At 37.3% G+C, this 25568-nt stretch overlaps 1 protein-coding gene across 1 annotated transcript in view; it reads left to right on the top strand.

The window, feature by feature from the left end:
* The window catches only part of TAOK3 (TAO kinase 3), a 63977-nt gene that overhangs the window by 22608 nt on the left and 15801 nt on the right, over nucleotides 1-25568 (top strand). The window contains exons 11-15 of the mRNA XM_016201613.2: nucleotides 2441-2608; nucleotides 4905-5111; nucleotides 14624-14758; nucleotides 22706-22942; nucleotides 24446-24574. Of these exons, the coding sequence (XP_016057099.2) occupies nucleotides 2441-2608; nucleotides 4905-5111; nucleotides 14624-14758; nucleotides 22706-22942; nucleotides 24446-24574 (876 nt within the window). The remainder of the gene's footprint in view (nucleotides 1-2440; nucleotides 2609-4904; nucleotides 5112-14623; nucleotides 14759-22705; nucleotides 22943-24445; nucleotides 24575-25568) is intronic.

The raw sequence follows: 25568 nt of genomic DNA on the forward strand, positions 1-25568 counted from the left end.
GTTCCACATTTCTAGAGGGGAAAATGGCAACCAGGACAAAACACCATAATACAAGATGAAATAGTATCTTTATTACTTTGAAATAAGCAAAGATTTTTTTAAAGGGCATGAAAAGCATTCCCATGAAGGGGAAAAATAATAAATTTGGACTGTATTACAATTAAGGATGGAAAAAACCTCCAAGAAGAATATACTACAAGGATTCAACGATGAATTTTAGGGCAGTAGGCAAAAAAAGCATATAAAAAGCAAGTGGGCAGAGGTAAAGAAAGAAATGGAAGAGGAAAATGAAAACATAACATTAAAATCAGAAGCAACCAGTATTATAAACCAATCCATTTAGGGTGTTTCCTATGGTAGATAGTCTTAGAGAAAGAAAACAAAATTAAAGGCAAATGAAAAATTCCTAAAGATGATTATAGAGAAGATGACACATGTAGGAGACGAAAGAGACCTAACATATGCCAACCTGTTATTCCCAAAGAACAAAGCAAAACACATGGAGCAGAAGATACTTAAAGATACACCTGAAGAAAACTTTTCTGTCAGTAAATGCTTAGATCTTGATTTGACTTGATTTAGTCTTTATGTGATTTGGTGAGCCAAATTAAATGCACCCACCATGTATTCAACAAGTGTCTACTGGTTGTCTGCTGTGTGCCACACACTGTTTTAAGCACTAAATATAATATAAAAGTACATAAGAAAAAGGTAGTTCCTGCACTCGTAACCTACACGCTAATGAAGAACTATAAAAACAAACAAATATATGGTGGTGTACTGTCAAGTGGTGGTAAATTATTTACAGAAAAATAAAGCAGGCACAGGGACAAAGAATGGTAGGAGCTACTGTTAGATAAGAAATAGAAAACAAAATACAACGGTAGTGTCAGGTAGGGAAGACTGAGGCAGATTCTAACAGGAATATTCTGTACTCTGCATTGCTTTTGCTTTATTATATAATTTCAGATTTGACCCTAAGTTATAGCTTCAAGTTTACTAAAAACTGATTTGTTCTTGCATAATTGCAAGCATTGGAATAGCAAAATAATTTCCTTTCTCCATTTCATTCTGATCTTGAAACAGGCAGGCTACACTTACTTCTGGGAATGGTGTTCATCTGCAGAAAGGGCTCTGCAGAGGAAGAGATATTTTATAAAAGCAGGAGCAAAAGCCACAGTTTCCCTGACAGCAAAGGCCGGGTGAAGAACCACAGGACATGTAGATTTTTTCTCTCACAGTGGTCCTGTTCCTCTTTTATATCTTTTTAAACTTACCAAGAAGTAAAATTTATTCCATCACCTAAGGCCTACCATGTTTGTCTCATTTTCCCAGTAGCTTCAAATTATAATTTCCCATCAGTGAATTTTCCACATAACTGAAACTTTTCCTTTAAGAAACAAAACTTCTTCCTCCCACTTCTGATCATTTTCTGTCAGAATATAAGATATGCTTCCCCACTCTCTAGAGAAAGTATAATGAACATAATTTCACTTCTTGATTGCTCAAAAACAGTAGTGTTTTGCGAACTCTTGAGTATCAAACAGCTATGAGGGCATTGTGCCTTTGAAAATAGCCCTCAGACCTTTGTTCACTTCCATTGGGTTGGTGGACAGTGTGTTAATCACGGAATTTCTCTTTCTCTGCTCTCAGACTGTCAGAGAACTTTCAAAGTACACTTCTTACAACGAACAACCCTACCTCTAGCAGCTCTCAATGCTTTTTGTCCCATTTTATCCCCTCATTCTAACGTGCATAGGCTGAGAAGCCAGGAAACCAGAATACGTGTTAAAGATCATTGACAATATGGAAAGGGAGGGCCACTTGTGCCAAGAACAGTTTATGGGCTTTGGGGCAGATATTTTCACTCCTCAGCAGCCCTTTTTCCTTTTTTTCTGGTTGTACAACTCTTCGAAGGAAAGTTGAAGTGTCCAGAATTCTGACCTCTGAATAAATTTAACAGCTGTCACATTTTCAGCCATACACTATATGTGACCACAGAAATAAAAAATAAAATACGTGCAGCCGTAGTGTCGGGTGGGTGGAGGACTGAGGCAGGTTTAGCAAGAATATTCTATTCTCCGCATTGCTTTTGCTTTTTCACATTGCTTCAGACTTGAAAGTTAAGCGCCGCTCAGCTACTATTTACAGTTATAGTCAGTGTTATCACTTGTCGGATGAGAGGTCTCTTACATTAAGAGTTCTCATGTAAACTCTGGGGCAAAGGCCACAAAATGGGGTTTGGAGAAGAGAAAAGCATAGTTATCTCTTTATGAGATTTTTACAATATGAGAGACTACATGAAGCAAAAATCCTATCTTGTTATTTCTGCAAAATCCACAGAACTGGTTTATGCCGATTTACTGCTGTACCTACAACTGGCACCTAAAGACATGTTTCTCGTTACCATTTTTTTCTTGTTTTCCCCTCCCTCAATCAGCATGACTTTGTCCGACGAGACCGGCCACTGCGTGTCCTGATTGACCTCATACAGAGGACAAAAGATGCTGTGCGTGAACTGGATAACCTGCAATACCGAAAAATGAAGAAACTGCTTTTCCAAGAGACACGGAACGGGCCCCTCAGCGAGCCGCAGGCGGATGGAGAAGTAGGCGGGGGGCGGCGCTCGGGCACCGCTCTGTGAGGCAGTTCTGGGCCGGGCACTGTAAAGCGCTGGGGCTAAGCTGTGACGCTGCTCTCCGCCTTAAGGGACATGCAGAGTTGCAAAAGAGGCATTCATGAAATAACTCTTATAAAAACAAAGTATGAAGAATGCTATAGAGGTATATTATCCTGCAAGGCTCTATAGCGGGGAGATAGCTCTGCTGGTGGGGACTTCTGAAGGTTGTGTGGAGGACATGATGCAGATGGCTTTTGACAGAAGGACATAGGGCATTTTTGACTCAGGAAAGGGTTGTGCTTTAGAAAGATTATGCTAGCAGCAGGATGTAAGATGGATTTGATTAGGTATCTATCTAGTCCATGCAAGAGGTAAAAAGGGCAGTGTCAATGGGAATGGGGGGAAAGGAACACTTTTGAGAAACAATGTAGAGATAGATTTGGTAATGCTAGGACCTTAATGAGCATGTCTATACCAAGAACAGAAAAAGAACCAAGGAGAAAGAGTAGGTTTAAGATGATTTTTGATTTGGTGCCTATGGAGTTTAAGATCCTAGCATCATATGCCACTGACATAGAGGTGGAGTTTTCAAAGGAGAGATAACTTCCTGGTTTCTCATTCAAATAACTTGAGAAGGATTGGTTGAGGCAAGGGTAACGACAACTGGGACACCTGGATGGTGTCTAGCAAGAGCACTAATATGATCATGAATCAAGGAGTTGACTGTAGGATGAGAATGCCACATAATACAAGGAAGATCTAGGAGGTAAAGGTATTGCAGATATTAAGAGAGTACACAGTTTCAAGGAGGGAGCAGCCAGCACCATCAGATGCTGCCGAGAGGTCAAGTTAGACCAGAAAAAAAGTTAAGTATTTTACAAGTAGGGCATTCTCAATGACTTTTGTAAAAGCAGTTTTACAGGAATAGTTAGGATGAATAGTAAAATTACTATTTAGAATAAATGGGAAGTGAGAAAATAGAGCAAAAGTTTGTTATTTTAAGGTTTATAAATTTGGCTAAGAAGGAAAAGTGACAAATGGCAGTATGTAGAGAGGTACATAAATATGGGGCAGGCTTTTTCAGATTTATATGCAGAGGGGAAGGAGCCAGGCCAGCGGCATCAAAGATAGAGGAAAGAGATATAGTTAAAGAAGCGGGATCTCAGGCAGTGTTTAGGATGGGAGCAAGAGTATTTGAGCACGGATTAGCCTATCTAAAACTAGGTAAAAAGGAGGAAAGGAATGATGAATCTTATTTTAGCTTTTTGATATAAGAGAAAATAAAACAAAATTATTTTATCAATAATTATAAAAATGAAATTCAGTAAGCTGAATTGGACTATAAAGTCTCTTGATTGCATATATACAAATGATTCTCTTTAATTGGGAAAATAAATCTATTAAAAATATAATGTATTATCTAACATTTTAAATTACCCCAGTTACCTATGCCAGTGATTCCTCATATTGCCAAGTAACAATTCTCTAAAGTTTATACATGTACATATGCTTCTTTGAAAATAGGGTTTATTTGGAACTAAATTGCTTTAATTATATTATTTAATCTTATATCAAAAGATATCCCACCGTGATAGATAAATTATATGTTCTGACTATTTTACCACTTCTCAGATAGTAGTCTTTAGACTAGCAGTGATGAATGCCAATATTATTTAACAGATATATTTAATAAAATTACAGAGGTAAGCATGATAGAATTGCTTAAGGGAGGCAGAATTTAATTACCTATCCAGGACAGTAGAATTAATAATATCCCTGCTTAGCTATAAAGTTACTCAATAATGACTTGCAAAGGAGTATATTGCTTGTCAAACCTCTGAAAACTCTTTTTACTTTATTTTAATTTCAAGTGACCACTGACATATTTGCAAATATCCTAGAGGTCACCTGTCGCCTGCAGTATTTCTCTAGCACCTTGATGTTCCTGAAGGTCTCTTACAAACCTGGCCTGATTCTGCTTACTGAATAGCAATACAATAATATAATATGATAGTTGCATATGACAGGGGAAAGCCCTGGGATAGCAGCATTTGGAGCCTTATGACTCATGTCCGGAATGGCCCCTGGGGAAGGCATAGAGTGAATCTGAGATGTCTGAAAATGGTGGGGGAGTAGTGGAGCCACTACATAAAAAGTTTATCTTTGCAGATTTGGCAGAAAAGCAACCTGGCACTGCAAAACTGAATGTGCTTAATAGCTTAGTCAATGGATTGGCGCTTTATCTCCAGTCATTTTTTTTAACCCGAGTGCCCCATTTTTATAGGACAGCGAACATGGAACCAGCCTGAGCAGGGAAATGGACAGCCTGGGCAGCAACCATTCTATCCCAAGCATGTCTGTGAGCACAGGCAGCCAGAGCAGCAGTGTGAATAGCATGCAGGAGGTCATGGAGGAGAGCAGCTCTGAACTTGTCATGATGCATGATGACGAAAGCACAGTAAATTCCAGTTCCTCTGTTGTGCACAAGAAGGTAGGTTTCACAGTCCTGTTCAGAGCTGTAGGCTTTGTCAATCATAGTGAAGCCAGCTCAGGGCACTTAGCATCCAGATATTTCAGTTACCTTTTTACAACCGAATTGTGGGGCTAAACCTAGCCTGGATAAGTTCTCTTACAGTAAAAAGGTAATGAAGGACAGTGGAAGCTATATCTGTGCCTACGTCTTTATCTTCCTCTCCTTGTTCCTCTGATGTCTACCACTATCAATAAGTAAAAATTTTTAAATTACATAAATCTCCAAGTCAAAGAAACCAGTAAGTCTCTCTCTAAACCAGTAACTTTCATACTGTAGACCTTAAGAGCTTCCAGAGTAAAACCCCGTGGGTGTGCCCTTTTAGAAGTATGCTTTTTCAGAGTATGTTTCTTTATATATATTCCTAACATACTGTGTGTTTTAGAAACACTTTCTACTCTTTTCTATTGTTTCTTGGATTTATCATTTCTAATTCTTCCAAGACTAGCTTCCTGCCACCTTAAATATTCTGACTTTTGAATGAATGATTCTGTTTTTTATTTTTACTTTACATTTCCAATTAAATATCCACATTTTATACAAGCGTATCATGGTTCACAGGTTGAAATACTTTATGAAAAAAAATTTTAAGCATCTTTCAAAGCAATTTCTGTAACATGAGTGTTTCACAGAATTATCAATAATTTTTTGGAGGAATTCCCAAAAGTGTTTTGAGTGACTTTAGGTAAGAAGTTCATAGAATGGAATTATAGGGAAAAAAATCCCTTATAATTTTGTCCTTATTAGATATATTTGAGGTGTGTATGCACTTATTTTTAATAAATGGCAGCGATCACATTCTAATTCCAGTGAGACAGCATGTTTAAGAATTTTTTTCACTTAGACTTCTGTTGGTTGTGCATTTTTCTTGGGAAGGAAAGAAAATTAAACAGGTAAGGATGAAGGGCAGGAGAAAATACATTGGTCCCTGGTTGTGAATAGTGGAGGGTATACATATTTATTTTCTGAACTGATTAACTTATTCATTTATTCAACTAATACTGGTGGGGACCCCTGTTATGTGCCAGGAACTATGGTGGGCCCTGTGGATACAGAGAAAATAGAACAGACTTGGTGTTTCCATGGAGCTCATTATCTGTAAGGGAAATTAAGCAAATAATCATACAAATAACTGTACCATGTAATTATGAAACTTGCTCTGGGTAAAAGGAGGGTTTAATCTGGCAGCGAGTTGGGAAGGCCTGCCCAATAAAGTGACACTTAAGCTAAAACTCTGAAGACAAGTGGAAGTTAGCTAACTTGGGGTGAGAGATGGGGTGAGTCAGAAAGCAACATGTGCAAAGTACTGGAGACAAAAAGAACTTTGTGTGTTCAAGGAAGAGGGGAAAGGTCAGAAAGGTTAGAGCTTGGTGAGCTATGTGGAGAGTAGATTGAGACCAGAAAGACAGCAAGGACTCAGATTATCAGAAAGCCATGGAAAGGAGTGACATCAGAAGGATGTAGAAATGTGCTAAGAGTTCAGCATTGCCAGCTGGCCTTTGAATATGGGCAAGCGATCATATATTTGAAGGGTAGAAAAGAAGGTTTTGTGAGGCCCTCTTTTTGGAAGGAGCTTTCATGGATGCTGACATCTGGCCCTTTCCTTTCTATTACCTCTGGGGCTCCATGGGTATAGATAGAAAAAGAGGAGACGTTCCATTGGATCTTTTTACTCCAGGACTCCTCAAATGGCAACCTAGAATTAGAAGAAAGGTACTACTGGTATAATCAAGAAGTCTCTGGTCTCAAACTCATTGAGGGTTTTCATTTTAATTTTGGTGTGCTGATGTAGAGCTTTCTTGTAATGACATGGGTCTTTCAGTACTTTTTCCTCCCTGGTGCAATCACTTAAGAAGAATGGATGTTAATTTATATTTTGAAGTAGAAGGTAGATGTATTTGATCCACACAAAAATGTTTGTCAGGAAGAATTTAAGTTATATAATGTATTTCTTTTTTATTATAAGATAGAGGAAATGTGATGGAAGAAAATTGAAAAACCTTTGCAAATAAAACTTTGAATTAGTTAATTTTAAAATATAAGCAAGCTAATCAAAAGACTATCAACAGAGTCAAAAGGCAGCCCACAGACTGGGAGAAAATATTTGTAAATCATATTTGCACATATAATATTTTGCATTTATAATATTTTCATATAAAATATTGCATTTCTAATAAGGAATTAATTAATTAACCCAACCTATAGAGAGCTCCTAAAACTCAACTACCAAAAACGAACAACCCAAATCAAACATGAGCAAACGAGTTGAACAGACATTTCCCCAAAGAAGATGTACAAATAACCAGTAAGCTCATGAAGAGATGCTCAACACCACTAGTCATTAGGGAAATGCAAATCAAAGCATACATTGAAATAACACCTCACACCCATTAAGGTGTCTACTGTTAGAAAAAGAAAGAAAATAAGTGTTTACCAGGGTGCGGAAAAGTTGGAACCCTTGTGCACTGCAGTAGGAATGTAAAATGGTACAGCTGCTGTGGAAAACTGTATGTAGTTTCTAAAAAAACAAGAAGTAGAATTATCGTATGATCCAGCAATTCCACTTCTGGGTATATAGCCAAAAAGAACTGAAAGCAGAGTCTCAGAGAAATATCTGTACACCCATAATGCTCATGATAGCATTATTCACATTAGCTAAAATGTGGAAGGAACCCAAGTGTCCATCCGTAGATGAATGGATAAGCAAAGTATGGTATATACATACAATGGAATATTCTTCGGCTTTAAAAAGGAAGGAAATTCTGACATATGCTACATCATGGATGAACCATGGTGACATTATGCTAAGTGAAATATGCTAGTCACAAAAGGACAAATACTGTATGATTGCACTTATGTAAAGTACTTAGAGTTGTCAAAATCATAGAGACAGAAAGTGGAATGGTGGTTGCCAGGGGCTAAGGAGAGGGGAGAAATGGGGAGTTGTTATTTAATGGGGATAGTGTACTGAACTTGTACACTTAAAAATATGGTTAACATGGTAAATTTATAGTATTTTACAATAAAAAGAGGAAAAAATATATAAGCAGACTATAAAAATAGAACATATTATATATGAAAACTTAATGTTAAATATGGTATATCTGTGCTTAAAAATATATCATCTTTAAACACAATAGAAACAAAATATTCAGATAGTTTATAGTATTTGTTGGTTCACTTGAATTTCTAAAAGTTTTCTGCTTAAGAATACAAATGAAATAGGATCTTAAACTCTCAATGGACAAGGTCTGCTTCATCTCTTACCTTATATATTTGGATTCCACTTAAGATTTCCCTTGCAAAGGGTTGGGGTTTTGGTTTGGTTTTGTTTTCTAAAATCCCTGATCAGTCCCATTTTCTCCATAGAGACGGGATGGTAAGTACAACATATTACATGTGGGTAGGTACAGGTAACATTTATGTCACAGGTTGGATTCTTCACAAAGCAGAGCTGAGATGATTTCTCACAGCAGGGGTTTGTTTTGTTTTTTTAAATTATTATTAGGAGTTTCCTTTGGGATGAAGACCTGTGGAAGGGACAAGAAGGAAGCAACATTGATTAGAGGGCAAAGTTAAGCTGAGATGTAGGCCCAGTGGCAGCCTCAGACAACCCCACTGGGAGCTCTGGAGCTAAAATGGTCCTTTAGAGTTGGGCCAGAATGGCCAGGCCTTAGTACCCCAACCTAGATCGGTCAATGAAATGAGCAACCTGGGAAGGGTGTGAACTTGGGCAAGGCTGCCCTCTGCAGCCGAGGCAGCTCCTCAAAGAGCTGACAGCCGAAGACCACTGCCAGCAGCATGTCCTTCCTTAAAGGAGGTGGTGCTTATCTGAGGCTGTCATCAGGGTGACCACAAAGATTATTTTAGAATCACTAAATTACCATATTATAAACATGTTCTACCCATTACCTCATTATCTCATTTTATTTTCTATTTAATACTTGTCACTATCTAAAATTATATTACTTATTAATTTGTTTATTTTATGAGTAAAATGTAAATTTTATTAGGGGAAAGACTATGCCTTCCTTGTTCTGCACTGTATCTCAACACCTATAATAGTGCCTGGCACAGCATAGTACTCAGTAAATAATTGTGGAATGAATGAGTGAACAACAACAACAAAACACACACACACACACAGAAGGAATGAATTAATTACCAGATTTTAAACATCATGCTATTTTGGTTCATTGAATATAATGGATTAAAAGAGTTAAATAATTTTAAGCATTTTTAAAAATTTTATCTTTATTGTTAAAAGTATTATAGATGTCCCCTATTTCCCCCCATTAAAAATTTAAGTGAATAGAGTTTCTCCAATAATAATACTCTAGACAATAGGAACATGCTTAATAAATATGAACATCTAAGAATAAGGGTGGGGAATTTTTGCCCCCCTGGGTTGTTACAATCAAGCAGACATACCCTAAATTAATTAAATCATAGATATGAAACAGATTATCATTTTATATAGGAAGTAAACTTTTAAAGGCCATATGTAACTAGTAAGAGCGTGACTTGCAATTAACTGCTCTGCATCCAGAAAAAGGTGCCCTGATTTTAGAAGGACAGTTCTGTCACAGATCAAGCCCCAAAAATGTAAAGTGGGACAGTGAAAAATTTCCTTTGACACCAGAATTTCAGGTTACTTCTTTCTCTCCGGTCTTTGCCTCTACTCTGGTCTTTCCCAGGCCCTGAAGGAATCCTAATCTAATCTTCCTTTTGAGCAAGAATGATTTGGTAAATCCAAAAGTATATTCTGACAAAATAAACTTTAAACGCTTATTTATTTTCCCCTTGCTAGTGTTGCCACACTGCTTTTTCCAATAACAGGAGTATCCTCATTTCTCTAGACTGGTAGTTCCTCAAGGACCCCTCTCATCACGTACTGTCCAGCATGGTGTCTGCCACATAGTAAGCACTCAATAAATATTTGGGGAACTTTATAGGATACAACTATGCACCCCAATTCTTGACTATTCATAAGTGGTTCCAGTGCAAAGTTTTAATCCAGATTAGTTTTTTGCTGTCACCTAGCCTGCCTCTGAGCCTGCACTCAACTCCTTAAAATTATTATGTATATAGCATACTCCTTAAAATCATTGTGTATATAGTAGTGGCAAACAGATTTTAATATCAGCCTAAGCAGAAAGGCTAAGCCACTATTCTAAGTGAGAATAGAGAGAGCAACAAAGTCTGTTTTCTTAATTTGCCAACTGAAACGTAGACTTTATTTTGTTAAAGTATGAAATTAGTTCTTTGCCTGCTGCTGCCTTCTATTCATACAGATCATTAGACTTTCATATGTTAAAAGTATTTCTTTATTTATTTGTTATTTTAGATATCCCTAAAGAAATCGAGTCATCATAGCCCCCTTTTTAGCGATTATTTTTTAAAAACCATTCTATCCTAACTCCTAAAGCTTTACTTGGCCCTTCCTATTAGTCTTTTTTTTTCCCCGTTCTGTAAAAAAAGAACAGCTTTCACCAATTTTGTGGAAGGAAAAAAAAAAAAAAAATGTCCTTGAGGGGATAGGATGTTGTAGTTTAATTTTCACTTGCTTCAGTGGCCTTTCCTATTATTTTTGCTGAAGAGCAGCGTGGGTTCTTTGACTCTTCAACTCACATTTGACAAAGTAAAAGTAAATTAACATATGAAGGTAATGTTTCTTAACAGAGCAGCTCTGCACACGCCTCTCTGTGGTAACCTCTTTACCCTCGGCATTCTGCTGTCCTTTTTTCTCCCCGATGGCCGTCCTTCCAGGTTAAGGTGCCCTTTTCCATCTTCTCCCCTTCCTCTAGCCCCAGAGCTTGACACTTACACCTGGAGTGATTTCAGAGGAGTGATTTCCAGGACTAATTTCAAGTTAAGCTAGAAACTCTAAACAAGTGGCTACACTATAAATCTTCATTTTAGAAGCATAGCTATTCAGACACTTAGGGAAAACTTCTAAGTAAAAGTAAAGCCCCCTGTCCAGGGTATAATAGTAAAGAGTTTGTACCTCATGCTTCACATACTTCACTATATTGTATAAAGTTCAAGTTTTTTTTATTAAAGATTTGGAGCAGACATTACAACAGCTTGTTTTTAAATCTAAAGAAGTTTTATTTCTTATAATGAAAGAACGTTATAAATATACCAGGTTAACAGATTTACTGAAAACTGGTCCCTGATCATACTGGTATTTCAAAGAGCTAGTTTGTTTGTTCCTGGGCGACAATGTTTTAAAGATAAATTATAACCAAGTCATATATTTTGTCTTTTTTTTAAACAATATTTTTAAATTTTTTAATCCTCACCCAAGGATATATTTATTCTTTTTTTTTTTTTTTTGAGAGAGAGAAGCATCGACCAGTTGCCTCCCACAGACACCCTGACTGCAAACCCAAAACCTAGGCATGTGCCCTGACTGGGAATCAAACCTGCAACCTTTTGGTGTATGGGACGTTGCTCCAACCACCTGAGCCACACCGGCCAGGGCTATTTTGTCATAATAAAGTAGAACATGATCGTTTTTCTTCATATTCTAAAATCATTCTTCAACATCAAAGAAGATAGCCCTCCCATCATTTGTAAATAATCTTCATAGGTGCCTAACCACATAAAATAGCAAACTGACCTTTTCCACCATTAATCTTAAAATGTGTTTAGTTCAGAAACTCTGGGAGCCAAGTACAGTCATTTGCAAAGGGACTGCTACTTAAAAGGACAATATCGCAAACGACAGCATATCCAGTGCAGGTGATAGTTTCATTTGTTTGTACTTGCTTCTCAAGTCACATCCCCCTATTTTAAAATGGCTCCGTTATTTAAGTTGTCTTCAGAGTTTTGAACTTATTATATGCAAAGGCATTCACTATTTTAAAATTCATTTTCCTACATACTTGTAATGGATAACCACTCTTTTGCCCCATTTTGTGTTCTCTTGCATAACTTAGTGTTGGTAATCTCTGTTATGAAATTGCTATGGAAAACTAAAAACTCTTTTCTAAAAGAAAAAATGTTAGGGTATTAAACAAAGATTATGCTGTTAGCATTATATTTAAAGTATATTAAAATGTTGGACCTATTCTTCAGACTAACTTCTAAAATAGCATTAGTTTTAAAATATACCTTACTGGGTTATTTAATTAGTTGTGTGTCAACTAAAAGCACTATGATTTCGAGTTTTAACTTTTCCAGTGTATTCCAAGATCCTTAAGTTTAAAAACTTAACTAATAAAATGTAACTTTTAATTTGATAAAGCAGGATCCTAACCAAAAGTGTTCATTTTTATCTGAGCAAAACCAAAGTAATAATACGAAAATTATATATATTTGCACATAAATATGTTTTGTTTTAATCTGTTCTGTGAAGAGTGTGGATTCTAGTGTCACTGGTTATCATTGTAAATCAAGTTACAACAATTTGAAACACTGGCTGCCACATCATTTGAGACCTCAGTCAATGCACTTAATGTTACCTAACTAATCTTCACCAACACTGTGACTCCTCAGGACTCTACCTAGACTATCCCTTCTGCTTGCTGGCATTTAAAAGCTTCTTGTTTTTCTGGTACTGTAATATTAAGTAAGGTCAATTTTGAAGATAAATGCAATTTATTCGTGAACATTCAGCAATGTGAATGGTAGCCCTTCTCTCTAGAACCTAAACCTAGTGCATAAATATTAGTCCCACACCTGTGAAATAAGAGTTTAGATTTCCCAGAAAATAATGTAGAAAAAATTTAATTGATCTATTATTTTTTAATAAATTTGAAAAATATGGGTTGAAATGTATTTTTAACCTTCAGCACTAATAGAACTTTTTGCAGTGATGGAAACAATCTATATCTGCACTGTTCAATATGGTAGCCATAATTAGTGTCTACGTTGAAACATAGCTGGTGTGACTTAAGAACTGAATTTTACATTTTATTTAATTTAAATATTCATGTGGCTAGTGGCTATCTTATGGCACAGTACAATAGTAGAACATCCCTTAAATTTGATATTTGTGCCCTCAATGGGATTTAGGGTCCCTTCGTTATAAAAAAAAATAAAAAATAGACCACTATACAGTAAACTGAAACCCTCTAAATATAGATATAATGGGAGATACCATCCCAACATTCTGAAGCATTCTAAATTTACAAAAGGAAAAAGAAAATCATCCCAATGATAAATTTAATCTTGGCTCTTGACTTTTACATAAAAACCTGGATGTAAAATCAAATATCCCTCAAGGAATATATGTGTTTTGACTTATCAAAATTTTAGGCTATATAATAAAATTTAGTGTTTTCTAAACCTTTAATTTTGTTTGCTGATAAAGCAAAGGACAATTATAAAAAATTTCAAGTAGCCATGGACAAAATGCAAATCTGAATTCTCACAAATGGTTTCTCCTAAACCCCTAGGGAAATAAGAGAATTAATTTCTCCTTCACTGTCCTGAGCATGTACTATTTAAAAATCCCCCGTGGTTGTACATCTTTTTGAGGCTATTAGTTATTATAGTGTTGTCTTTCCAGCAGGGCTAGAGCTCCTCACTGACTGGCCACTCCATCTTTTATAGAGAGGCCCATCACCCTTTGAAAGCATTTTCCCCTTTAAAAGTCATTTCAATTGCATTTAAGAAACATCCATTACTATCCTTCCAGGGAGTGGTATTTTTTCACTGGGCGTTACAATAAGGTTAATCATCTTTGCCTATCAAGAAGCATAGACATGATTAAATCAGTCAAGGGCATTAAATTCCAGCTTCACTCACTCCAGCAAGCATACCGAGACTGAGTTGAGGAAGAATTTGTGAAAGTATCATTTGGTTAAAATTGTATGCCTGTCTCTTTAAATCTAAAAAAAATCCTTTCAGAGCTGTAGAGAGAAGGTGCTAGAACTGTGTACGATCATGACTGGAAAGCAGGATCCCTCAGTGACTGCCGAATCTTCCCAGCACAAGATAGAGAGGCAGTTCAGCACAAGCCTACGCTGGTTCTAGGCAGAACGATGATCCTGCCGAACAGATCTCGAATAAAATTAAATTGAGCAAGCAGCTCTTTCAAGGGAATGAGGCGGAGGCTCGCTTTTATGTTAAAAGCAACCAGCATCCTCCTTGCTAGACATGGACATGACATTTTTAAAGGAATTATTTGGTTACAGCGTTTTAAACAAACTGTTCTAAGGCGTCTTTACATTGCATTGTTTTTTCTCGTCTGGTTTTCTTTCGCACACATGTAATTCTGGAGGTAAAGGAAAAGCCTGCCAGGGATTCAGAAGGCATCCCACTAGCGATCAGCTGACATCCCTAACTGAAGGCTGCAATGTGTTGCTTATTCATTTCGTACCGTGGGAGCTGCGGGGACTAGCAGAGAGCTAAACTATGCATTTCAAACAGCAGTGCTTGTGCAGAAAGAGGGCTGAGAGAGAGGCAGCCGGCGAGGAAAGAGCACAGCTGGACTTTCTCCTTGTTTTCATCCATTTCTGCAGGATCATGTATTCATAAGGGATGAGGCGGGCCACGGCGATCCCAGGCCTGAGCCACGGCCTACCCAGTCAGTCCAGAGCCAGGCCCTCCACTACCGGAACAGAGAGCGCTTTGCCACGATCAAATCAGCATCTTTGGTAAGCAAACACCCCTCTGCTCACCTTCCCTTCCTTCCCCTCCTCCCCATCTGGCAGCCTCTCGCCCTCCCTGAGCCTCTCTCGGCTTCATGGATGGGAGGAAAGGAGTCAAGAATGTTTTCTCCCTCCTAATAATTTTATTCATTTTAGAAAAAATCTGTTGGCATAGCAACCTGATCTCAGATATTTTAGCTTTGTCTACGGCATGGGGAGGAAAAAAAAACCTTTGTGTGTGTGTGTGTGTGTGTGTGTGTGTATTTATATATGCTGTATGTGCAAAATAAAAGGCCTTTAAGATGAAGTTGCTAACATCTAATTTTTAAAAAGCTGTTTGTCTTTTCATTAAAATAATAATGCTAAAAAATATTTAAAAGGTATTTGATGTATGTGTATGCAGGGCACTATGCTTCTTTTTATATAGATTCATTTGTGTCTGTAATGTATACACATACATCAAAAGATAAAACAATTTTTTTAAATATATGGTTGCCGGCTACTGTATATAATTGTAGAAAATAAGATAACTTGCTTCCCAGGGATGGATTGCTGGTTCGTTCTGGTTCATTCATTTATTTATTGCAACAATGGTAGTGGCTGCACTTCCCCATTTAACCCCTGAAGAATTTCCTGGCACCAATAAAGCAAGAAGGGCTGTGTAGGAGAGGATAGGGATGGTTGTGGAAGAAAAGATACTGTAGGATCCTTCAGCATTTTTACTATTGCAAATGTGATTGCTGGATGCCCTTGTAGTAGCAAAAGGGGTGTGTGCTGGAAGAGTTAGTTTTCATGCCTCCTCCCCTTGGTCCCCAACGCGTGCGCGTGCGCGCTCACACACTCACACACACTCACACACACACACACACACTCATATCGTTTCATCTTTGGCACTCTAAACTCTCTTTAATCTTTTGCTTCTGAATCTCACTTCTCAGCCAAAAAAAATATTGAAATATTAGTTGTTTTGCCCAATTGATGTTAGAGGTTACATGTGCAAGAAGAGTTAGTGTACACTGCCTGGCTATTACATTTAGAACCTATGATGACATCATCCAAGGCCGACCCAGAAATGATTATTTTTCTTGTCCTATTTTTTAAACCTAATTTTCACTTTTATTTCTCAAGTCTTTATAAGGCTTCTATTATCTTTGGAATTGATAATGGATTATAATCTTTAAAAACCCAAATATAAGGAAAATGGGAGTTAAAGCACCTACATATTGCTATGCCTGCTGCTATCTAAAAGCAAGCAATTTAATGTACACTCCTTATAAATAATAAGCCTGTCTTTAAGTTCCTTCATAGAGAAGTTTTTTGTAATCTCTTTAATGGGCAATTTTTCATTTTAAATGAATGCTGTGCTGTGTAATGGAGATCTTAAAATGTCCACTATGTATTTGCTAGTGATTGTTAAGCACCTAAAAACATGCTTCTGAGTCTAAATAAAGCATGAAATATTAAATAATAAATATTCATGCCATGATATCTGACAAAAGAAGAAATATTGTATTTATAGAATGTTACTACTTACCACCGACTCTTATGAGACTTGTAACCTTTATTCAGACCTGTTCTTGTTGAAATGAGAGGAGAAAAGATGAACAGCCACCGAGAATCGGAGCACCATAAGCAGGTTTTGAATGGGAAGCAGACATTATGCCAAGTGGATTTCCCCTCTCTAGGGCAGGTTCTCTCCTTTCCTCACTTGCCACACCCTCATTCCCACATCATATATTCATGACCTCTCCTACCTCCTAGTAAGTAAGATACTACTACTGCCATGGCAGCATGATCTTACGCTTGCATTTGTGGACTCACCAGGGCTGCTCTGTGTACATATCAGCCATCACAGTCTTCCTCTCTGTGGGTAATGAAAGCTGCTTCCCTACTAGGCCACCTCAGGGCTATAGGCAAAGTCCTCAGGAATCCCTCTGAATTCTACAGGCTTCATAGTGCCCATCCAGAGAACAGCTGGGAACTGTCTCTCTGGTGGACTTTTGATTTGCTAAAAGGCCCCTGCCCCTATGTTAAGTTAAAAACAGAGTAGCCGATAGGCTGCTGCTGTAGCCACAAAGTGAGTTGTTTTTTGTGGAAATCCTCTCCAACTGTAATGCTTTGGGAATCACAGTGGGATTGGTGGGAGTATGTCAGAGTTTAGTGGTATTTTACCTAGTGGTTTTTAGAGAGGAAAAAAAAATAATGGAAGGGAAAAGTGGGAACAATTGTATAATTCCATATCTCATTTTGGACAACCTAACTGTTGGGGTGGATACTTTAATGTATATTACCGAGTACTACAGCTCTACCGCCCATTCTATTATTTTAAAGGCTAATTTCAATAGGAATATATAAATTAGGACACTGGAATATCAAAAAGAAGTATCTGATTTTTTAAAAAATATTATGAATCTTGCTGTTTTTCATGGATCCCACCCCAAATGAAAAAGCACTAAAATCACTCAAATGACGTCAGAATAAGAGCAAGAGCAAGGGAAGATGAAGGTCCAGTATAACAAACAGTCAAATCACTGTTGAAACCTCTCTTCTCTTCTCATAACTGGTAGCAATACTATGTGGACTGATTTATTTTCGTTTTACTCTTTACAATCTTCTAGTGGAAGTGATAACAAGCCACAGAGTGATCCAGGCATGAACAGCAAAAAGAGGACTTTAGGAATGAGTTTTTCAATTAGTAGATAAATAAGTGATGAGTATATGTTTCAAATAGACTTGCAAAACTGAAAAAAAAAAATCATGGTTCCTCAAATTTGTTTTATCAGCCTATCTCTTCTATATACCTAAAAGAAGCCTAGCTTGTGATGTTTCCCCTTAGCATTTCTTCCTACATTGTGCTTTTGAATGGGCTCATTGACAAGTGTATGAAGCCCGTGGGCTATAGGCTTCTACTGCTGGGTGTTTTTATTATTTTGGCACCTTAAAACTAAGATTTTTATTGTATTATGCATCCTGCACAATTGCATTTGTAACAGAGGAAAAGCAAGGACTGTGAACTTTGATACCAGAGGAAACCCTAAGGAAACTTTAGAGTATATATTTAATTATAATCATTAAAGGGAAAGATTATTGACCTTATTTTTAAAAACTAAGAAAATCAAGGGCATTTAATGGAACCTTTTAAATGTTATCCTTTCTTCTTCTTCTGTAAGAAAGTTCGTAGCTGATTCGTTATCTGGAGAAAGGAATTGTTTATATAGTTCTTCAGAATTACTGACTTCTTGGGCCTTTGAGACATGCCTTTTGAGTTTTTATTGTTGGTGAATGGAGATCTTAATATTTTAATTAGGTTAGTGACCCGTGAGAGTGTTTTCAGCTGATGTTACATCTGATGTCATTTCTTCTTAAAATTTCATAATGTCCTGGGTCACTGTCTATTCCCATAGTAGATGTTAATATAAAGAGCACCAAGACCATAGCTATCAGACAAGTCAGCTCTTGGTCTTATGAAGGAATTCTCACTGGAATGTACTACACGGGTGAATTTATATTAGAATACACATCAGGGAGGGAGACATAAAACTCTTAGTTGCTAATCTCCAGGAAAGCATGTAGGAGAAAATGATTATTCTATCTATACAAATATAGATTATTTGACTTTGGTTTTACTGATTCAGTAGAAAAGCTCATATAAAAATGGAGCCTTCATTTGGATTTAAAATAATGAAACCTAAGTATTCAGCTAATTGTGAAATTGGGTCTCTGAATGAGTTTGATAGACAAGCATGAAAATATTGGAGCCTCTCCAGTAAATGCTACTGTTTCACCTCTCACAGCCCCACTGTTCTGTTTGCATGAAAATGTGTTCTCTTCCTGGATAGTATATCAAAATATTGCATATCTCCTCTTTCCTTTGTGTTGGCTTCTTAATCTCACTAAGATCACTGCTGATACCATTTTTCCCTTGTGTTGCCCAATCTGTATGCCCATCCCACATGACCCAAGTCTCTTAATAAACATGTGTTGAAGGAATGAGTGGACAAATGAGTGAATGAAGTATCTTTCAGCCCTGCTACCACATCAGAATTTGGATTTATAAGTGTGCATTTCGAAGTTCTTCTTGTTGGTTTTTCTGTATAAGGCAGAATTGCCTGTTATAAGTCATTACTTTTCACGTGAACTTAAAATGATTTCCCCCTAGATATTCCAAAGAGTGGAATGTCAAAAATCCTAATGCCAAAATGGGTCTCATTGTATTCTTTTTAAGAACTTGCTATAGGTTTCATGTGTCCTAAGTTGTGAGGGTGGCCAGTTTTATCATAAGCATTATTTTGATTCTTACATATAATTAATCATGTAAGTTGGCTTTGATCTCTTAAGAGGGTAATCATCAGCCACCATGCTCTTTCATGTTCAGTGAGTTGCTTATTAGCCTTCTGGTGCAGCATTCTGTACTTGTTAGGCATATAGTACACTTTGGGTGAAGTGGTGTGTTTTAAGACCACATTTTACTGGAATTAAATTGGGTAAAATGGGATGGCTATAAAAACTTTCTGAAAAAAGTTCAGTCTTCCCTTATGGTTTTTTATTTTTTACATATTATTCCACATATATAAAACAGTCAATAATTCAAATTCAGAAATTATATATACTTACCATATAATCCACAACCTGGATATAAGTACAGTTTTATTGTTAAACCTGCCCTTTCTCTTAGTCTCACTTCTTCTGATCTATGTTCCCGTTACCAGAAATGCTTTGTAGAGGGAAAAGAGACAGATTACTCAGGGCCTGGCAGGAGAAGGAAGGGAACCAGCATCTGTTGAACATTTTTTAAGTGTCAGACACCTTGTTAGGCATAAGTGTTATCTCATCAGTGATCTCACTGTAGGGGTGGTTCCTCTTTACATATGAAAACTGAAAAACTTAAGAAACTGCAAACTGTCATTCTGCAGAGCTTTTGAGATCTTGCTTCCTGGCAGTTGTTGTCAGTTTGTCTCAAATAAAGTCTTATAAAAATTCAAAAAACAAAAAAGTAATTTGCCCAAGGCCAGTTATATAGTAAGGGATGGAAGGAGATTTGTCTCCAAGCAGCCTACTGGGTGTGCAAGATGAAACTGTTCACTTTTAGTTGATCACATTTTTGAGACCAGGATTGTGAAAACTACAGGCCTACATTTCTACAACTTTCTCTCATTTTCAGACTTGTAACTTGGACTTGCTACCCTCTTCAGCTTTGATTTTTTTGGGTATTGATTCCCTTAATTACTTCATAACAGAAAGTTTCATTCATTTCTGTCTTGGTGATATTAGTTTCCTCAAGCAAATTCAGAACCATGGGACCTTAGTTCAAATCCCAGGCTTTATAAAAATTAAAGAGGTAAATTACATGAGAAAGCGCATTGTAAACCATAAAGCATGATGAAAATTATGAACTCTTTTTAATTTTATTGACGAAATAGTGTATTCATCAGACTCGAAGTTTAAACTTAAAATGCACGGGCATATATAACTATAGGTAACATTTTTAAAAATAAGGTTTATGCTAACTTCACAAATGAAGCATATGCCTATACTTTTATTTACATTCATCTATCTAGCTTGAGCATGGAAGTATAAAACTTACTATCACTATCTGTGTCTAAAAAGACAATAACTTTGAAACTCAGAAAGTTTAGTTGTAAGGTGATGTTAGGAATTTAAGAAGGTGATAATTCAATTTATGGGGAGCGTTTAAAAGCAAAGTGTCTCTCCTGGAATTTAATGATGTACAATGCTAGCATGTTGGGCTTTGTAATTTGTTTTTGCCACATAATTGTATGATCTGGTATGCAGTAGGACCACCCTTTTCACAGAGATTCACCCACCAATTAGGAGAGAAAAATGTTCTTGACACAACTCATCTATGTTTTATCTTTAGGCCACCTGGTTTAGGGAAATGGCCATACTTTATTGGCCACAAACCAGTGAAACATCCTGCTGGCAAGTTTAAGTGTATCATGATAGCTTTAAAGGGTGCCATGCCTCAGCTTTGGGAATCTGATTAAAGAAGGAATACTCAAATAAGGAAAAATAAGTACACAGATAAAACATCTCTGAAACTCATTACCGTCGAACAGACACTGTATTTGTCTGAAAAACAAATGAGTTCAGAAAGGACTAACTGGTGCCCTTTCTATTGATTGGAATTGTTTTTAATCCCTACAGTTGAACTTCAGGAAGGCACAAGCATGAGGAAGTGAAATATACACACATATTTCAAACTACTTCTTTCCTTCCTTTTTATCATGAAATAAGTCCATTAGAAAATACATAATTGTGATGGCAAAGCAGATTATTAATGATCTCTGGAGCGCTGGGTGCCTCTTTGGTGATGGTATCCCCTTTTTGGGTCTTGAAATATTGTCTGTTCTTACTCCTCATACTTTAAAGAGGATTGTCCTTTAGAAAAGAGAAATGAATATGAAACCGAGCCTTAGTTTCAGCTGGAAAGGTTTCAAAGTTCGGCTAATGTTTAATGTGTACTTTGATAATACTATCCAGTTACAGAACAGCACTCGCTTGATAGTGAGGACTCAGTCTAACATGCAGGGACACCTTCTAAAAAGAGCAGAGAAACAGACTGTTCTTTGTACAAAATACACTTTGACCCATAAACTGAAAATAGTAGACAGAATTAATAGCAGCATGAAAAGTTCCAGTAAAACTTGTTTGAGGTTTAGATTGAGGAGGAGTAGCTTATAGTAGATAGGATTGACTCAATTGCTTAGTGAAAACAAAACTAAAGTTATCATTTTGTAATTTTTTTTTTCTAAAATAGGAAACATGAGAAAGAAGTGACAGAGAATCTGACAGGAAAAATAAAGAGAGGTAATAAATTGAAGAAAGGGCTGGAAAATCAGGAAAGGTTTATCAGATAGAAATGAGATACGAAAATTCACATTTGAAGTCTCCAGTTTGTTGGCCACTCACTTGAGAATGAGTTACAGAAAGACTGCTGAGAAAAGTGGCTGTCCAAAAATCACAGAAATGTTTTTCCCTCTTCAGGAGAGCAAGTAGATGTATTGTAATTTGTTAACATCTCTTCTGCAGGGAAGGAAGGGGAGGAGGGAGACAGCTGATTTAAAGCGAGAGAGTTCTTTCTCTCTGTGTTGATTCATATTAAGAAGAGTAAATCAGTCTTGTTCAGACTATTTTGGAAAGGATATTCCAGATTCCTATGACAAACAGACAGGTACTTTGATATGGTGCAGTGGTTCTCAGAGGGATTATACCACTCCCAGAGACATTTAACAATGTCTGGAGACATTTTTTTTATTGTCTTGACTTGGGAGGTGCTGCTGGACTCTAGTGGATAGATCAGAGGTGCTACCAAACACCCTGCAATGCACAGGACAGCCCCCACAACAAAGAACTATCTGGTTCATTGTCAATGGCACCGAGGTTGAGAAACCCTGGTATAGTGGAAATAGCATGGCTCTGGAATCAGACATAAATGCGTCTGAATCCCAGCTCCACTCCTTATTAGCTACGTGACCTTGAGCATATCCAGGGGTGGGCAAAAGTAGGTTTACAGTTGTTCATTGGAAAAAGACATGGAACTTATGCTTATTACAATAGCTTTATTAACTCAAAGGAATGTTACAACTGTAAACCCCTGTATATAATGATATATCAAAAACATGTAAATATATTTTGGCTGAACGAATAAATTAATTCCCTCAAGTCTCAATTTCTTCATCTTAAAATGGGGGTGATAATGGTGATCTCATGGATGAATAAAATGAATGAGTGAATGAGGTGATTTTTAGGATAAGAGAGAAAGTATATAAAGAGAACCCAGCACAGTGCCTAGTACAGGTAAGTGTTCAGGAAATAGTAGGTAAATTGCTGGTGACAATGAGAGATAAATCTATGCCAGAGGGTTCTTCTTTGCCTGGAAGTTTGCCTTTCTTGAACCTGGTTACCTGAGTCCTGTTCCTCAATCCAAATCAGGTTACACGGCAGATCCATGAGCATGAGCAGGAGAACGAGTTGCGGGAACAGATGTCAGGTTATAAGCGGATGCGGCGCCAGCACCAGAAGCAGCTGATCGCCCTGGAGAACAAGCTGAAGGCTGAGATGGACGAGCACCGCCTCAAGCTACAGAAGGAGGTGGAGACGCATGCCAACAACTCGTCCATCGAGCTGGAGAAGCTGGCCAAGAAGCAAGTGGCTATCATAGAAAAGGAGGTCAGTGTGTGCACGCATGCCTGCATGCCACGGCCATGCCCAGCCTGTTCCAGCCAGTGGCATGCTAGCAGAAAGCAGGAAGGTGTGATTTTTGGTGATAAAGGAACCGTATTACTTTAGTGGAAGAGTGGGGATGGTTTTATAGGGCTACTTAAAATTATAATTAAAAGTTAAAATAGTATCTAAAGGTGTGTATCACATTCTTGTCTATTCAAATGTATTCTGAGCATTAGTCCCTTGCTAGGGGTCTGGGTAAAATTTTTAAAAACCACACACACAGGATGCTTCTATCCTATGGAAACTTGCATAGTTTGGGTCTGTTACTGTGCCTGCCACACCCACAATCCTCTGCAAAGGAAAACTGCTCTACAAATAGTCCCTTTTGGTGGTGATAATCCCTGCCTACAGCTGATTGGTCTAGGGATGGGCACCTGACTAATTGCAGCAAGTAATTAACCTGGCTATTGCTTGAGTATTCTAGAGAATATTTATCTTCCCCATCCAGGTTCTAAGCTAATTTTCAAAACAAAGGAGAGGGCAAAGGAGAGGGTCAAAATATCACCTTTATTACTGATGTTAGATTGGAGAAGTGATTTATGTCTGAAGAAAAATGGGCCTAATCCTACTGAACAAAATTAACCCAGGCATTAGTAATGCTAAACCAGTCACCTTCCCTGCCACCCCCCCCATAAGACTGACATAGTGTGGAAGAGCAGGGTGAACATGTGCTCCCTGGGGATGGAGTGATTGGGGACAGGGTGCCAGGGGTGTTTCAATAATTAGGCTGTCTCTCTCCACATGAAAGGAAACTTCAGAATTGTAGAAGAAGCATTCCCTGAACAGCCATTCCCTCTCTATCCCTTAAGCACCTTGTTTATGTATGTGCTTCATTAAATGGTTCCCTAAAACTTAGATTTGGTCACTTTCAGGAACAAATATTTATTGGGTTATCTTTCATTTGGTCTGTATTCAATCCATTTAGGGAGCCCCCAAATGTCCTGGTGTCTAACTGTTGTGGATTGTAGCAGGTACCTAAGAATCAAATGTCATTGGCTTTATTATACTAGAGGTGACCCCCACTGGGAAATCCGATAGTTGGAATAATTAATCAATTAAAGTTAGATTCTTGGAATAAAACTGGCTAGTTATGTTTATCCATTTTTATAATATAACCCTTCAGCTACCAACAATATGAAAAATTTTTTTATTATAATCCTTAGTTTAGTTTACCTCTCATCCCATGTATCTTTTGTGTGTGTTTATGGTTTTCCTTCATATTTTTTCCATAATTGGGAATATATTTTTCAATGGTAAAATTTTTGACTTTTTTGTTTAAGATATAGAAAAATCAGAGCAGGTATTTTCTTATTTTGTTTTTAATTAATTATTTGTTCAAAAATTATGTTATTCAACATGTATGGATCCTTTCAGTGCACTGGGGAATATATGTTGCTGAGTTCTATGTGAACAATTCATCCACGATCATATTTGGCATTTTTGCAGGCAAAGGTAGCTGCAGCAGATGAGAAGAAATTCCAGCAACAGATCTTGGCCCAGCAGAAGAAAGACTTGACAACTTTCTTAGAAAGTCAGAAGAAGCAGTATAAGATTTGTAAGGAAAAAATAAAAGAGGTAAGAGTACCAAGATTTGTAGTCACCAATTTGCCATTAGAATGGTTGGAACTTGAAATTGATTCATCTTACGTTGTAGTCAAAGACAAGTACACTGTGCTTTCTCTAAAAGTGTCATCTTACTCTCCCCCACAGATTAACATCTTAACCATTCTGATTCACTGCTTTCTTCCCTTTACCCATAGGGACTGGAATAATTATGAATTTTGTCCTTTTGAAAATATAGGTAGTTTATAATCCCAAATGAAGACTGTTTTTCCCTAAAATTCAAATGAGTGACATTTGCAGTTAACCTCCTGTCTTTAAAACCTGTCTACTTCTCTTGGTCTTTTCGCCACCTCCTTTGTCCAAGCAACTATCATCTCTCACTAGCCTCCTAGCTATCTCCGTGGACATTACTCTTGCCTTCTTTATTCTGTTTTCCACATGGCAGCCAATCATCTTTTTGAAATGCATCTCATTATGATACCCTGCCCTACATATAAAATTCATTTCTCCTGTCCTAAAGAGCAGTGTCCCTATCTCGGCCTATAAAGCCTCTAACAGTCCTGTCTGTCTGTCCAGCCTCGTCTCATGTGACCCTCCACCACACTCTGGCCTTTCAGTTCCTTGATGATACAGACCATGTTTCAATTAATCCACCCTAAGGGTTTTGTATATGCTGCTTCCTCTACCCAGAGTATTCTTCCTTTCCTTTTTGACTGGTAATGCCTATGGTTTTTCAAATTTCAGCGTAGTTGTTACCAAGGTCCAATATTTTCGATTAAACATTCTTGTAGAACCAAGAACTCACTTCAAAACAGTTATCACAGTAATTCTTAGCTCATTTATATGGTTCTTTGATTAATTTTTATTCTAGACTGAAAAGCCCATGATGGTAGATACCATGTTCTTTTGCTCACCATTGTATCCTTGTGCCTTGTACAGTGCCTGTCACGTGATGGGAACTCAGTAAATGTGTATTTGATTGATGGGTGAACAAATAATTTCTGAG

The sequence above is a fragment of the Miniopterus natalensis genome, chromosome 20 (assembly GCF_054644295.1).
Source record: "Miniopterus natalensis isolate mMinNat1 chromosome 20, mMinNat1.hap1, whole genome shotgun sequence".
NCBI classification, from domain to species: Eukaryota; Metazoa; Chordata; class Mammalia; order Chiroptera; family Miniopteridae; genus Miniopterus; species Miniopterus natalensis.